The 16,094-nt window shown below is 38.8% G+C and overlaps 1 protein-coding gene across 1 annotated transcript; it reads left to right on the top strand.

The window, feature by feature from the left end:
* The first annotated feature begins 8,030 nt into the window (after window positions 1–8,030).
* LOC129833872 (uncharacterized) lies at window positions 8,031–15,795 on the top strand. The gene is made up of 5 exons (XM_055898716.1): window positions 8,031–8,238; window positions 10,634–10,661; window positions 10,920–10,972; window positions 14,987–15,375; window positions 15,614–15,795. Exons 2-5 carry the CDS (start codon window positions 10,645–10,647, stop codon window positions 15,758–15,760), a joined length of 606 nt encoding a protein of 201 aa, XP_055754691.1. The 5' UTR covers window positions 8,031–8,238; window positions 10,634–10,644; the 3' UTR covers window positions 15,761–15,795.
* Window positions 15,796–16,094: the final 299 nt, after the last annotated feature.

The following is a 16,094-nucleotide window of genomic DNA, read 5'->3' as shown; positions in this document are numbered from 1 at the left end:
TGACTTAAATGTAAATGTAAATATTTAATTTTTTGCATTTATTTCCTTATTACTTTATTTCCTTTAGTTTCTTAATTCTATAGTTATATTGCTTGTTGTATAGCCTGTATCTCAGACGACCAGAACCTTAATAATAATCCCCATACTTACGTCACAAACAATAATTATACTAGTTGACTGCACGGACGGACACATAGTAGGATACTGACACTCACTTCGCGGTGGTCGTGAATGGGTATGAGTGCTGGACATGCCGCCACCCAGACCCTACTGTTGTCTATTACACATACTAATGCCTCGTTCCGGTGCTATCGGAGTTCTCGGAAATTCCTAGTCCCGACTGGGAAGTTTCATTTGAATGACCCTCAAAATAGGAATTACAAGTGGGAAATGAGAAAACGATGTGGCCAATCTTATTAGTTGAATAATTGTTCCGACTTCAAAAGCACTTGGAACACAATCATGTCGGAGTTACAACTTCCCATTTTCCCATTTCCCACGAGAATGTGAAGCCAGCATAATACTGCATTCAAGTGCTATTCGGTACTAGGAAACTGACATTTACAGTAGCCTAAGTATATAACATGATTGACATGACCGTAATAATCATAATGGAAAGGCCTTGGAAGTGCCATAAGTGTAAGCCATAAGTGTAAGTGTAACGTTCGTCGTTAGGAGAAAGAGAGGAGGACCAAGATGCAGCGTGGTGAGTATTCTATTCATATTCCTTTTAATGAAAACCGAATACTCGAACAAAACAACAAAATAACGAGAAATAAAAACGAAACGAAACAGTCCTGTCTGGTGACATACACAAAGACACAGGAAACAGGAACAATCACCCACAACCCACAATGACAAAACAGGCTACCTAAATATGGCTCCCAATCAGAGACAAAGACTGACACCTGCCTCTGATTGAGGACCATATCAGGCCAAACACATAGAAATAGACAAACTAGACATACAACATAGAATGCCCACTCACATCACACCCTGACCAAACAAAACATAGAAACATACAACGCAAACTATGGTCAGGGTGTGACACCAACATAATTCATTATTTTACATTAACCTGTTTAACATGTAATAAATGCATTATGAAGAAAATTGTGTAATTTAGGCTCCACGAAATAAGACATGGGTTATGAAGAAAATCGTGTACTGTTGCCTACATGACAAAAAGGCCTTCTGATTACAAGTGCACCAGTATCCCAAAGTATTAAGCGAAATCGTGCATAGAAAACAGCATTGGCATTAATAAAACCATTTTTCCCATGAATTAAGTCGCACGTAAATGTGCGTCTTTTCTCAAAAATTATGTTCAGTCTAACACAGTACATATAGGCATACAACGGCACATTTTAAAACATGGTTAAACAAAGACAACATTTCTGTATATTAACAACGTTGAATTAGCCATTAAGAAGAACAAAAATGAAATATAAATTATCCTGTCTATATGGTTGTTGCAAAGGCTTGTGTGTAGCCTACTGGTTAAATGTGTGTCTTTTCGCACGAACTAAGAAGCACATCAATTCGTGTCTTTTCTCACGAATTAAGCCACACAAAAACGCACGTGAGACTGTGTTGGATCAGGATGTCTGCAGCAATATGCGTTTTGTACACTACACAAGAGAAAATGTCTTAGAAAAAACAATGGTGTTCTTTAATCACTCAACTGGGATTAAGGCAACTGTGCCATAGTCATAATGCGTAAGTAAATGCTTTCTGTCATTGAGAGTTGTGAATTACAGCTCGGACAAACAATACACTTATTACCACTAATAACAGACATAGAAAGCAGCAACCTTGGGAATACATTTTGAAGTTGTTTTACTTTTTGGTTTGGTATTTGTGTTTGGTTGTTTACTTTTTATGTATTTATATTGGGGGATGTTTAATTGTATAAAGCTATCAACTTTGTCCCTTGTCAAATAGTCTGCCATGTGCTTTGTGTCACAGTGGAAAATGAATGAAATGAAAATGAACACATTTCTGATGTGACAGGAAACTTCAGAAAGGGTGTGACACTGAACTTGTTTGAATGTAGACCATTCAGAGAAACCACAGCTAAAACAGAGGACTAAAACAACAGACAGCATGATGATTACATACAATTATGTTACTTTATGACACAAACTTATCTTGTAAATATTTTGAATCCATCAATAAATGAGAATTGTTAAAAGTTGGTTGGATGTTTTAGTTTCCTTCCAGTTTGCTGCTATAACTTGGACCAGATCTCTCTGGCAAAATACATTTGATCTCAAGGTGAAATAAAACAGGTTTTGGGGCGAACTCAAACTCCCACCACCAGTAACACCTACTTGGGTGATGCATTACAGCCATGCTGTAACAGAGAGGACTCGCTATTCCATTTATTTATTGTAAGTTTAAGTGGTCATCTTTACAAGTGAAGAATGGAGGGCCAAGATAAAATGGCAGTGTGAGTTGATCCCTAAAAGCATAAAAATAATTGTACAGTACTCATACTGTTTCCACAACAAAACAGGAAATGTGGAATGTTTTGATCTGAGGTTAGTCAACCTTAAACCGGTTTTGAGAGGCCAACCTAACACAATCAAGAACACCTCTTCTGTCACTGGTTCAGTTTAAGTTTTCACATTTTGAACACCATAAATGCATTTTAATATTACAATTGTTGCTCAAAGTAAAATAATAAAGCAATAACAAAATCACATGATGTCTATGTATCAGTGATGACACCATGAACATCAAGGAATAATATTATACTCTTAACCTTTTGTAAGACTGATAATGCTGTTTAGTCAGTAATACATTAGTAATAGTTACAACATTATGCATCAGTCAGGAGGAACTCAGGGCATCAGCGGAGCACCAGGGTGTTCTGTTATCTGACTACCTTTCCCAGAGAAGTACACACGTGCATGACTCAACCTGTTGAGAGGAAAATTACAAAGATGTGTCAGACAGCAACTCAGGGGAAGTTTTCTATCACACATTTTCAGCATATTCAACGATGACTGTATTCATGTTTACCTAATAGTTATTGAGCACTGTGGAACAAATAAATAGACATTGTTAACATCAAGTAGAGTTGATATGGTTATAAGAGGACATTTCAGATATATTATATTAACGCAAACAAGAGAGAAGATTGAACCAGTTAGACTTGTCTTAAATGTTATGTTGTTGTGTCCATTAGGCCACCAGTTAATGTATTTGAAACATAGTTAGTCTAATCAGATAAATGTTTTGTGTTATATCTAGATATTCTGAGATGCCTCAACCATAGATGGGAAGGTTTACGCTTTGTGGTCGGCACTCTACAGCACAGCGATAACAATTGGCAACACCCTCATGTTCTCTCCAGGCTGCTGGGATTTTTTTTGCTGGATTATTTTTTTTTTTAACAATAGATTACTTATCAGTCCGCTAATGCAGCACTATTAAACCACCGATGGTCGATCTCCGCGCCCCCACCTAAATCTAATTAGCAAAATGAAAAAAATGAAAATAATACTCATAGAATTCTGTCTGTTTAAGTTAGAGATATCTGCATTTGCCTATGTCACACTTCCAATGATGGTGTTCTCCATTTTGCTCTACGACCACCTCAAGAGTCTTGGGAGTCATCTGAAGTTGTTACCGCCGATCTGTCTCTAGCGTCCGAACAGTGTGTGCTAAACCACACTAATCTGACCCCTCTGTGGAACATGTCACTTGTTTTGCTCTAGGACGCCCACAGGCCTCACAAGACTCGTCTGATGGTGCCCCGGTATCAGTTGAAAAAATGAACGGAGGTGCAGTATATACAGTACTTTCAGAAAGTATTCAGACCCCTTGACTTTTCCCACAATTTGTTACATTAAACACTTATTCTAAAATGAATCAAATATTTTTTTTCCTAATACAATACCCCATAATGACAAAGCAAAAACAGGTTTTTAGAAATGTTTGCAAATGTATTAAAAATTAAAAACAGAAATACCTTCTATACATAAGTATTCAGAACCTTTGCTATGAGACTCGAAATTGAGCTCAGGTGCGTCTTGTTTCCATTGATCATCCTTGAGATGTTTCTATAACTTGATTGGAGTCCACCTGTGGTAAATTCAATTGATTGGAGATGATTTGGAAAGGCACACACCTGTCTACACTGCATTGGGAAAATATTCAGACCCCTTGACTTTTTCTACATTTTGTTACATTACAGCCTTATTCTTAAATAGAATAATAATAAAAAATCCTCATCAATGACCCATAATGACAAAGCGTGAATAGGTTTTTAGAAATGCTTGGGAAAGGGTAGCAAAAAATATCTACAGCATTGAAGGTCCCCCAAGAACACAGTAGCCTCCATCATTCTTAAATGGAAGAAGTTTGGAACCACCAAGACTCCTCCTAGAGCTGGCCGCCTGGCCAAAGTGAGCTATCGGGGAGAAGGGCCTTGGTCAGGGAGGTGAACAAGAAACCGATGGTCACTCTGACAGAGCTCCAGTGTTCCTCTGTGGAGATGGGAGAACCTTACAGAAGGACAACCATCTCTGCAGCACTCCAGTCTAAATATATACTGTACTGCCATTCAATTAGGCCTTTATGGTAAAGTGGCCAGACGGAAGCCACTCCTCAGTAAAAGACACATGACAGCTAGCTTGGAGTTTGCCAAAAGGCACCTAAAGGACTCTCAGAACATGAGAAACAAGATTCTCTGGTCTGATGAAACCAAGATTTAACTCTTTGGACTGAATGCCAAGCGTCACGTCTGGAGGAAACCTGGCACCATCCCTACGGTGAAACATGGTGGTGGAAGTATCATGATTTGGGGACGTTTTTCAGCAGCAGGGACTGGGAGACTAGTCAGGATTGAGGGAAAGATGAACAGAGCAAAGTATAGAGAGATCCTTGATGAAAACATGCTCCAGAGTACTCAGGACCTCAGACTGGGGCGAAGGTTCCTCTTCCAACAGGACAACGACCATAAGCACACAGCCAATACAATGCAGGAGTGGCGTCAGGGCAAGTCTCTGAATGTCCTTGAGAGCCAGAGCCCGGACTTGAGCCAGATCTAACATCTCTGGAGAGACCTGAAAATAGCTGTGCAGTGATGCTCCCCATCCAACCTGATAGAGCTTGAGAGGATCTGTACGGAAGAACGGAAGAACCTCCCCAAATACAAGTGTGCCAAGCTTGTAGCATCATACCCAAGAAGATTCAAGGCTGTATTTGCTGCCTAAGGTGCTTCAACAAAGTACTGAGTAAAGGTTCTGAATACTTATGTAAATGTGATATTTTAGTTTGTTTAATTAGTTTGCAAAAATGTCAATACAACCTGTTTTTACTTTGTCACTATGGGGTATTGTGTGTAGATTGATGAGGGAAAAAAAGATTTAATACATTTTAGAATAAGGCTGCAATGTAACAAAATGTGGAAAAGGTCAAGGGGTCTGAATACTTTCCGAATGCACTCTTTATTGGCAAAAATAAGGGGTACATAAAAATAAAAATGTTTCCTTAGCTTCCTTATATCTCTCAGATATAGGACAAACACTTCAGAACAAACTTCCTATAGATTCATTGGGGGGACTATCTGTTCTTCCATGTAGTGAATTTGCTATTCAATGCCTTTGTATGGGCTATTAGCAGTAAAGCCAAATAAAATAGTTCATCAAATAATTTTGTATATATTTTTTTAAACTTCAAGGGGTCTTAAAATTACAAATCAAATAGCTAAATTATCCTTGGTATGACCTTCTTAAAACAATTCCATATAGCTTAGTCGAACCCTATTCTGAGCCGACTTCGCATTTGCCATCCGCTCAAGAGGGGCATTTGGTTCACACCCGGGAAGCAGCCCAATTAGAAAACTAATGAAATCCCTTTCAACCGATGTAAACTCCTCCTACTCCTCCTACCCTACCCTCCTATGTACCGGCCAGGTGAGCCAAAACAACATTCTCAGTTGAACAGAATGAGAAATGGAGGAGCCACACCCATGCAGAGGAACAACATGTCAGTAACCTGTGAGCAGGCAAAGAGCTGCATTTCCAGGCTCGCCCAGGGTGTCAAAACCGCCTAAACCGTTCTTGAAAACCACATCAGTTGCTCTTAAAAAGTCTCTAACTTAGGTTGAAAGTATTAACACAGATAGCACAACATATCCATGTGTATCATGGTATCCAATGACTTTGTTATGCCTGTATAAGTTGTATTATAAGAATAGTCTAATCAACATTTCTGTCAAATTAAATCTAACCAATATATTGTTGTACACAATAGATGGTTTAAAGGAGAAGCGATCCCTCTAAAGTGTTGTTTTATTGACAACTTAAAAAGTGCCTTTGCCTCCACGTCTTTTTCTAAAGTGAAAGTTGGTTATAACTAGTATAACTAGCTACTAGTCTAAAGCCCATGGCTCAGTTTATTTTTCAGTCATGAGCCTTTAATGAAATATGACGCACACAGCACATTGCCTACAGTAATTTTCCAGTGAAGTATACTGTCCTCTCAAGCTCTTCCGTGTTATCAGATGTGACAATGTAGCATAAACACGGAAGCTGGGAGAAACCGACCCCCCTGTGGAAAAGTGAGACTCACAGGTACATGTCGGTTGTTTTGCTCTAGGACGCCCACAGGTCTCACAAGACTTGTCTGAAGGTCCCCTGGTACCAGTTGAAAAAAATGAATGGAGGTACAGTATATATTTAGACTGTTTAGTGTAAAAAAATAAGGGGTCAAATACATGTAAAAAAAATAACAATACAACATGTTTCCTGTTCTTTCTTATATCTCTCAGATATAGGACAGACACTTCAGAACAAACTTCCTATAGATTTATTGGAGGGGACTATCTGTTCTTCCATGTAGTGAATCTGTTATTCAATGCATTTGTATGGGCTATTAGCAGTAAGGCCACAAATATAATTGTTCATCAAGTAATTTTGTATATATATTTTTTACTTCAAGGGGTCTTAACATTCAAAATCCAAAAGCTAAATGATCCTTGGTATGACCTTCTTAAAACAATTCCATATAGCTTAGTAGAACCCCTGCTTTAGTGCCAAAAATAAGGGGTTAAATACATGTAAAAAATAAAATACTTATTTTTTCTGATCTTTCTGATATCTCTCAGATATAGGACACACAGTTCAGGACAAATTCCTTTTGATTGTTTTGGGATACTATTTGTTGTTCCATGTAGTGAATCTGTTATTCAATGCGTTTGTATGGGCTAATAGCAGTAAGGCCAAAAATTATTTGATAACATTTTTATTTTTTATTTAAAAATATATATTTCAAGCAGTCTTGAAATTCAAAATCAAATAGCTAATTGATCCTTGTTATGACCCCCTTAAAACAATTCCATATAGCTTAGTACAACCTTGTTCTGAGTCGACTTCGCCAACCACGCAAGAGTGGCATTTGGTTCACACCCGCGAAGCAGCACAATTACAAAAGAAATGCAATCAGTTTCAATATGGAAAACTCCTCCTCCATCGTGTACCGGCCAGGTGAGCTAAAACAACATTCTCAGTGGAACAGAATGAGAAATGAAGGAGCCACACCCATGCAGAGGAACAACATGTCAACAACATGTGAGCAGGTAAAGAGCTTGAGTTGCAGGCTGCCCAGGGCATCAACATCGACTAAACCGTTCTGGCAAGCTACATCAGTTGCACTTAAAAAGTCTCTAACTTAAGTTGAAAGTATTAACACAGATAGCACAACATATCCATGCGTATCACGGTATCCAATGACTTTGTTATACTGGTATAAATGGTATTATAAGAATAGTCTAACCAACATTTCTGTCAAATTAAATCAAATTCATATATTGTTGTACACAATAAATGGTTTAAAGGAGAAGTGAGCTGCAACAGCAGCTCCCCAAAATGTTTGTTTTATTGATAACTTAAAAACTGTCTTTCCCTCCACGTCCTTTTCTAAAGTCTAAGACAAAATGGGTTCAATCTAACTACGTAGTCTAAAGTCCACGCCTCAGTCATGAACCTATAATGAAGTATGACGCACACAGAACATTGCCTGCTGTACTTTTCCAGTGAACTGTGAAGCCCCATTGAGCTCTTCCGCAACACGGAACCTGGGAGAAACCGACCTCCTTGTTCAGGCAAGAAGAGAACAAAGACTTGTCACGCCACTTTTTATGCAACAGACCTAAAGAAGCAGTTCAAACGTTCTTAGTTTGTTTTAAATTACCTCCATATTTCTTACAGACTACATTTGAATCTGGTAAGCTATGTTACGATAGACTTGTTTGTAATATAAGTGTTTCATTGAAATGGTGATAGCCTTCAGGAAATGTATGATGTATATTTTGTTATAATTACTATTACCATAAACAGTGTTTATATGGTATCGGATCCTGAGTAGGCTAATAAAAAATAAATATATGTCTGCCGAAGACAAGTGTCTTTGGTGAGAAGAAAGTGTTTTATACTTTGGCTTGAGAAAGCCATTAGATAAGTAACACTGCTGTGTTCTCGTGCTATCGGAGTTATCTGAAGTTCTGACTGGGAAGTTTCACTTGAATGACCCAAATCAGAATTACAAGTCGGGAAACTGAGAAAATTGTAGAGTTGTGACCTGCCGAATTTACCTTTTACATTTTCAAACAAAACTACAATATGGGTAGGGCGTAATGCAGCTAGTTTGATCATATTGTTCATGTTAAGCAAGCTACAATAGCTAACTTAATTATAACCTTTTTATTTATTTTATATCACCTTTATTTAACTAGGCAAGTCAGTTAAGAACAAATTCTTATTTACAATGACGGCTTACCAAAAGGCAAAAGGCCTCCTGCTGGGACCGGGGCTGGGATTAAAAATGTAAAATAAAAATATAGGACAAAACACACATCACGACAAGAGAAACACCACAAAACTACATAAAGAGAGACCTAAGACAAGGCATGGCATTAACACATGAAAACACAGCATGGTAGCAACACAACATGGTAGCAGCAAAAAACATGGTACAAACATTATTGTGCACAGACAACAGCACAAAGGGCAAGAAGGTAGAGACAACTGTCAGAAAGTGTCCATGATTGAGTCTTTGAACGATATAAGCAACGTTAGTTAGCTTATCAAGCTATCTAAAGTCTTATTGGTTGCATGCTGAATGCGCTTAAAGAAAAATGGCTATAAAAACGATTCTAACCGAAGCTACATTCCTTGCCAAAAGACAACAGTTTAATCACAAATTCAAAAATGGACTTGTTGACTGAGGTAGGAAAATAAGTATTCCAGCAATGGGCTGCAGTTTTTGATGAACTGCATCATTTTCAGCTTAGGTTACTTTGCGGGTACCCTATTTACCGCAGTCACAAATACAAAATTGTCTATATCCTAAACATTTATTAAAAAAAGCTTTTTAGTATTCATTTCAGGTTAGGTTTAGGCAAAAGGTTAACAGTGTTAAGAAGCGAAATTGTAGAAACAGTCAGGTTTTCTGACTTTGTGGCTGTGATAACTAGTGACGACTCTACTTTGCGAACTGCTAGTGCATTTAGAATTGCTTAGCCTCGGCTATTACCCCCTAAATATAGACAGGAAAATATACACACTGGAAATATACCAAAACATTAGTTTGATAAAGACAAAGAGCGTATTTTCATCAGAACCGTTAAGCCTACTCACCAGACAGACGGCCTACTCCCCAAACATATGTCGTAGCCTTAATTCATCCTCATGCAGTGTTCAATGAAAAATAGTTAATACATTTAGATCATTCCAAGGAACCGCATAATTAACTAAATCGAACGTCTGTATATCGAAAAGAAGACCGATTTTGGTTTGTAACCCTAAAAATGTGTCTTTCAAATTGAGCCCTGTTCAAATTGAGCCCTGTTTTAAGGTTTCAAATGATCACTCTTTCAGAATAACTGTTCAGACGCGAGATGCGAATCACTTCGAACTATTCTGTTCTATTTAATTTTTTTATATTACATCATGTTTTTCCTATAAAATAGTTGTCTTGATTGTGATAAGGGGTCGGGAAATACGAGCGTCTATATTAGCAAAACAAGGCTGTCATTGCACAGCTATAGGCTTCTATAAGCAAGCTCCACTCTTCTGAGGTTACTACCATATTGAAGATGTGTTTCAGGATACACTATAACCAGTTGATATTACAGTTTCAATAAATTAATCTTAAATGTGTTTTTTTTTATTGACTGAATTGACCTACATGAAACAATTTAGCTATTAGGATTCCTTACCTGTAATTGTTATGATAAATTGGACATTGTTGACATATTTCCCAGTGCAGACATTGTTCTAGAAATAGCTTATTTTTTATTTGAGTACTGAAGTACTCAAACAGTCAAAAAAAGTCAAATGCCCATCCCTAGGTTTATACGGAATGTTTAGGTGTATACAATTATTTCATATAAGCCTATTTCAACTTTATTTGGTGTGTTTCACTCAAATAAACTATTTATTGGAATGACATTTAAAATGATAATTGTCATGTTGATTTGATGGGATGGTAGACCAATACAATTTTTTTTTAATCTATATTATTCATGAGTAGTGTTTATTCATTTTGGTGTGGATTTGTCTAGTTTAAGTGTTTTTCTTGCCCTACTTGTTCACCAGCATTTGTATTGTTTTCCCAACAGTCATCGGGGGAATGATCACGTCAATGGGGTAAAGATATTTTAATTATAAAAATAAGAGATAATATATATAGGCCCCAGGCTATTTACATGGAAATGACGTTGGTCCACACTTTGTTTATTACATTTATTGACTTGCTGAATTTCAGTTGTTTAAGAATTTACTTAGGGCATGTCTGGGTTCCTTACCTAGTTTGCAAATGTGTATTTCTTGTTGTTTTAGTTAAATGAATACATAATTGTACAGTTTTATAAAACAATACTTATACTGTGTTATCATTTTATACAGGTCGTTAAAGAGGATAAAGACTGAGTTTCTTCATTGTGAGAGTGGGAAAAAAGGTATCAGCCGACTTTCTTTATGTAGTGAATTGTCATCCAATGGCCTTTGTATTCAGACACTTTAAAAGGAAATGTCTGATTCAGCTGACATATGCAGCATTTACCGTGAATGCGATCTCCGTGAACTCGGGAACATTGCCTTTAAAAGCCGCATTGCCTATTACCCGCAATTGGATTGAATCCCGAGTTTAGACAACACTAGACCTCATATTTTACACGTTTAATGTTTTTCAATAAACAATTTCCATGAACATTCACATTTCATGATAGAGAAATTGAATGTCATAAGAAGATAAAGTTGCTTGCTTACTGGTGACTTGTGGCCACTAGGGCCCCTCCTTCACTATATGAAAACAGTGTCTTCATGTTTTATGATTGGTTGTCATTCTATACTATATAAGGCCTAAGGCCGATTCTTTAAAAATCCACAAGGAAATCAAAAAGCTAGCTGATCCCATAGATTTCCATTCGTTGCGCTGATTCTATTTAGCATTCCCTCCAGAAACGACCTTCAACTAATATTCTTGTCCACACTCAGACACCTCTTCACACAGGCCTACCCAAAATGGCTGTTGTCTAAGCTTTTATCTCTTGTTGTTTACTCCCCTGGTTAGTCTGTCATCGTGTTTAGTGCTCTCCCTGGTTAGTCTGTCATCATGTTTAATGTTCTCCCTGGTTAGTCTGTCATCGTGTTTAGTGCTCTCCCTGGTTAGTCTGTCATCATGTTTAGTTCTCTCCCTGGTTAGTCTGTCATCATGTTTAGTTCTCTCCCTGGTTAGTCTGTCATCATGTTTAATGTTCTCCCTGGTTAGTCTGTCATCGTGTTTAGTTCTCTCCCTGGTTAGTCTGTCATCATGTTTAATGTTCTCCCTGGTTAGTCTGTCATCATGTTTAATGTTCTCCCTGGTTAGTCTGTCATCATGTTTAGTTCTCTCCCTGGTTAGTCTGTCATCATGTTTAGTTCTCTCCCTGGTTAGTCTGTCATCATGTTTAATGTTCTCCCTGGTTAGTCTGTCATCGTGTTTAGTTCTCTCCCTGGTTAGTCTGTCATCATGTTTAATGTTCTCCCTGGTTAGTCTGTCATCATGTTTAGTTCTCTCCCTGGTTAGTCTGTCATCATGTTTAGTTCTCTCCCTGGTTAGTCTGTCATCATGTTTAGTGTTCTCCCTGGTTAGTCTGTCATCATGTTTAATGTTCTCCCTGGTTAGTCTGTCATCGTGTTTAGTTCTCTCCCTGTTTAGTCTGTCATCATGTTTAGTGTTCTGCCTGGTTAGTCTGTCATCATGTTTAATGTTCTGCCTGGTTAGTCTGTCATCATGTTTAGTGTTCTACATGGTTAGTCTGTCATTATGTTTAGTGTTCTGCCTGGTTAGTCTGTCATCATGTTTAGTGTGCTGCCTGGTTAGTCTGTAATCATGTTTAGTATTCGGCCTGGTTAGTCTGTCATCATGTTTAGTGCTCTCCCTGGTTAGTCTGTCATCATGTTTAGTGTTCTCCCTGGTTAGTCTGTCATCATGTTTAGTGTTCTGCCTGGTTAGTCTGTCATCATGTTTAGTGTTCTGCCTGGTTAGTCTGTCATCATGTTTAGTGTTCTGCCTGGTTAGTCTGTCATCATGTTTAATGTTCTGCCTGGTTAGTCTGTCATTATGTTTAGTGTTCTGCCTGGTTAGTCTGTCATCATGTTTAGTGTTCTCCCTGGTTAGTCTGTCATCATGTTTAGTGTGCTGCCTGGTTAGTCTGTCATCATGTTTAGTGTTCTGCCTGGTTAGTCTGTCATCATGTTTAATGTTCTGCCTGGTTAGTCTGTCATCATGTTTAGTGTTCTGCCTGGTTAGTCTCTCATCATGTTTAGTGTGCTGCCTGGTTAGTCTGTCATCATGTTTAGTGTTCTGCCTGGTTAGTCTGTCATCATGTTTAATGTTCTGCCTGGTTAGTCTGTCATCATGTTTAGTGTTCTGCATGGTTAGTCTGTCATCATGTTTAGTGTTCTGCCTGGTTAGTCTGTCATCATGTTTAGTGTGCTGCCTGGTTAGTCTGTCATCATGTTTAGTATTCTGCCTGGTTAGTCTGTCATCATGTTTAGTGCTCTCCCTGGTTAGTCTGTCATCATGTTTAGTGTTCTCCCTGGTTAGTCTGTCATTATGTTTAGTGTTCTGCCTGGTTAGTCTGTCATCATGTTTAATGTTCTGCCTGGTTAGTCTGTCATCATGTTTAGTGCTCTCCCTGGTTAGTCTGTCATCATGTTTAGTGTTCTGCCTGGTTAGTCTGTCATCATGTTTAGTGTTCTCCCTGGTTAGTCTGTCATCATGTTTAGTGCTCTCACTTGGTTAGTCTGTCATCATGTTTAGTGCTCTCCCTGGTTAGTCTGTCATCATGTTTAGTGTTCTCCCTGGTTAGTCAGTCATCATGTTTAGTGCTCTCCCTGCTTAGTCTGTCATCATGTTTAGTGTTCTCCCTGGTTAGTCTGTCATCATGTTCAGTGCTCTCCCTGGTTAGTCTGTCATCATGTTTAGTGCTCTCCCTGCTTAGTCTGTCATCATGTTTAGTGTTCTCCCTGGTTAGTCTGTCATCATGTTTAGTGCTCTCCCTGGTTAGTCTGTCATCATGTTTAGTGCTCTCCCTGGTTAGTCTGTCATCATGTTTAGTGTTCTCCCTGGTTAGTCAGGCATCATGTTTAGTGTTCTCCCTGGTTATTCTGTCATCATGTTTAGTGTTCTCCCTGGTTAGTCTGTCATCATGTTTAGTGCTCTCCCTGGTTAGTCTGTCATCATGTTTAGTGTGCTGCCTGGTTAGTCTGTCATCATGTTTGGTGCTCTCCCTGGTTAGTCTGTCATCATGTTTAGTGTTCTCCCTGGTTAGTCTGTCATCATGTTTAGTGCTCTCCATGGTTAGTCAGTCATGTTTGAAAAGCACTTAAAATAAAATGTATTATTATTAATATTAAATCAACCTCGGTTAGGGCTGGCAGTCAAATAAGAAATAATAATAATAAACTATGCACTCAGAATTTCAATAAATTCATTAGTTATCTGATTAGATCACTTTTATCCATAGACTTGATGAAGCACTTCAGCTTCCTACCCCGCTAACCTGGATTTCTAACAATCATGGACGTGGTGAGAAGCAGGTCTACTGACATTAGTGAAACCCTTACTGCATCACAGGGTACCACTGCTGTCAGGTCGAGAGTACGATTTCAGGGGCATATTTGGAAGATGAACATTTTAAGACTGTAGCACCGACCTACACAATGCGACCTACAAAAGCACTTGAAGCCAATTTCACAACCTTCGGGAGCAAGAAGCTTACCACTTTTGAGCGCACCAGTTGACTTGGATCACAGGAAGATGTCATCACAGCTGGAAACATGTACTGTAACAGCATCAAGATGACCTCCTCTTCATCCACATTTGACCTCAGCCAGTCCGCAGCAACCTTAGCAGCTGATGGGATTTAGCTGTGTGATTTGAGTTACAGCACCAACATTCAATACAGTACTGCCACAGTGCAAGACAACTAGCTGAGACTATACCCACAGCTATACCTTCAGAGATATACAATGTGACAGCTCAAGCCAAAAGAACAACATGAAAGCTTCCAGGAACAATGGTTGAACATCTGATATGTGATATGTGAGAACCACCCATCATTGTATGTTTAAAGGGATGCTCCGGAACTTTTGTATAATTTCAACCAGTAGTTTTGAACGTGGTGCACACGAGCCAAAACGGACCCCCTGTACTACATCATCATATGATATGTTACATCCTGCAAATCCTTATTATTATAATATTTTTCTGTGTGCAATTCAGGTGATATGTTACAAATCCAATTTATAAAATATGTTATGAATTTGTTGTGCTTAAGATCCAGGACAGCATCTTTAAATGAGATGGCTAATAATACATTAAGATTCAAAATGTCAATATTTGCAGGTTGTAAGTAGGATGTTCTGCACTCTTGACCATTACAATGTTAAATATGTTTTCTAATTATTGTCAATTGTTGCCACAGAAGCTGTAGAATTCCTCGGCCAAATCAAAGAGCTTGTGTTGAAACATCGCAACAGCAAGATTCCTCTTGCAAAGCCGAAAAGTTACGAGTTGAGAATCGGGGGTCTGGAGGACACTGTCCACGCTGGAGATGGTGAACAGTTAGAAGTTTGGAAAGACTGCTACCTTCCAGAGAGAATGGAGATGGTGGTCATTGGTGCCCTGGATGACTTCCGATGTTCGACAGCAGGATGGCAGCTGGTTCTCCTGTTATGTGAAGATGGCAATGTCTACGCCTACGAGTTTGAAGTTCTACACCTGGTTGCCAGAAGCTTGGAGGATCTCTTTAAATCTGGAGCGGAGTTCCCAGGACTGGAGAAATTCAGATTTGGAGAATGCTTTGAGGAATTGGTAAGACCCAGCAATATTACATTAACTTAGCCAACTTATTAACTTATTTTGTGTTTAATGTTAATAAATGAGGTAATCATGTGTTGTAATTGTCAGAAACAGTAGGTCTTGCATTTATTCGTCTACATGTTATTGTTCATGAATAATTCCAAAATGTAGACACACAGTGTAATGTGTCAATGCACTGAGTAAGTTGCTGGACTAGTCGGCTAGTTATTCCACAGTTATATTTTTTCAGACTGAGGAAGAGATGGAGAAAGAGATGCAATGTGATGAAATAAAGAAAATCGATGACGAGCATATACAGTTCCGAAGAAGATTGGAGATTGAGATGCTGGAGGATCTCAAAGCAATCAAGCAATCTGAGGTAATAATTACTGTTTGATTCAGACTGAGGGTATGGTACACATGGCAAAACATGACGAAAGTGTGTATATTGAAATCAGGAAAAGTTTAACACAAAAATATATTATCTATATTCCAGGACATATCCTCGGCCCGGGTTATCCTGCGCCAGCCCTACGCACAGTGTCCCCGGTTCGCCAGCACAGCCCAGTGCGGCCTGCTCCAGCTCCCCGCACTTGCCGGGCTACAGGGGGTATCCAGCCAGGACGAGTTGTGCTAGCTCTGCGTTCGAGACCGCCAGTGCGCCTCCACGGTCCAGTGTATCCGGTGCCTCGGCTAAGGAAGAGGCCTCCTGCATGTCTCCCCAGCCTGGT

The sequence above is a fragment of the Salvelinus fontinalis genome, chromosome 34, assembly GCF_029448725.1.
Source record: "Salvelinus fontinalis isolate EN_2023a chromosome 34, ASM2944872v1, whole genome shotgun sequence".
In the NCBI taxonomy this organism is placed as follows: domain Eukaryota; kingdom Metazoa; phylum Chordata; class Actinopteri; order Salmoniformes; family Salmonidae; genus Salvelinus; species Salvelinus fontinalis.
The sequence above is the reverse complement of the archived record's forward strand: the minus strand, read 5'-3'. Positions and strand labels throughout refer to the sequence as shown.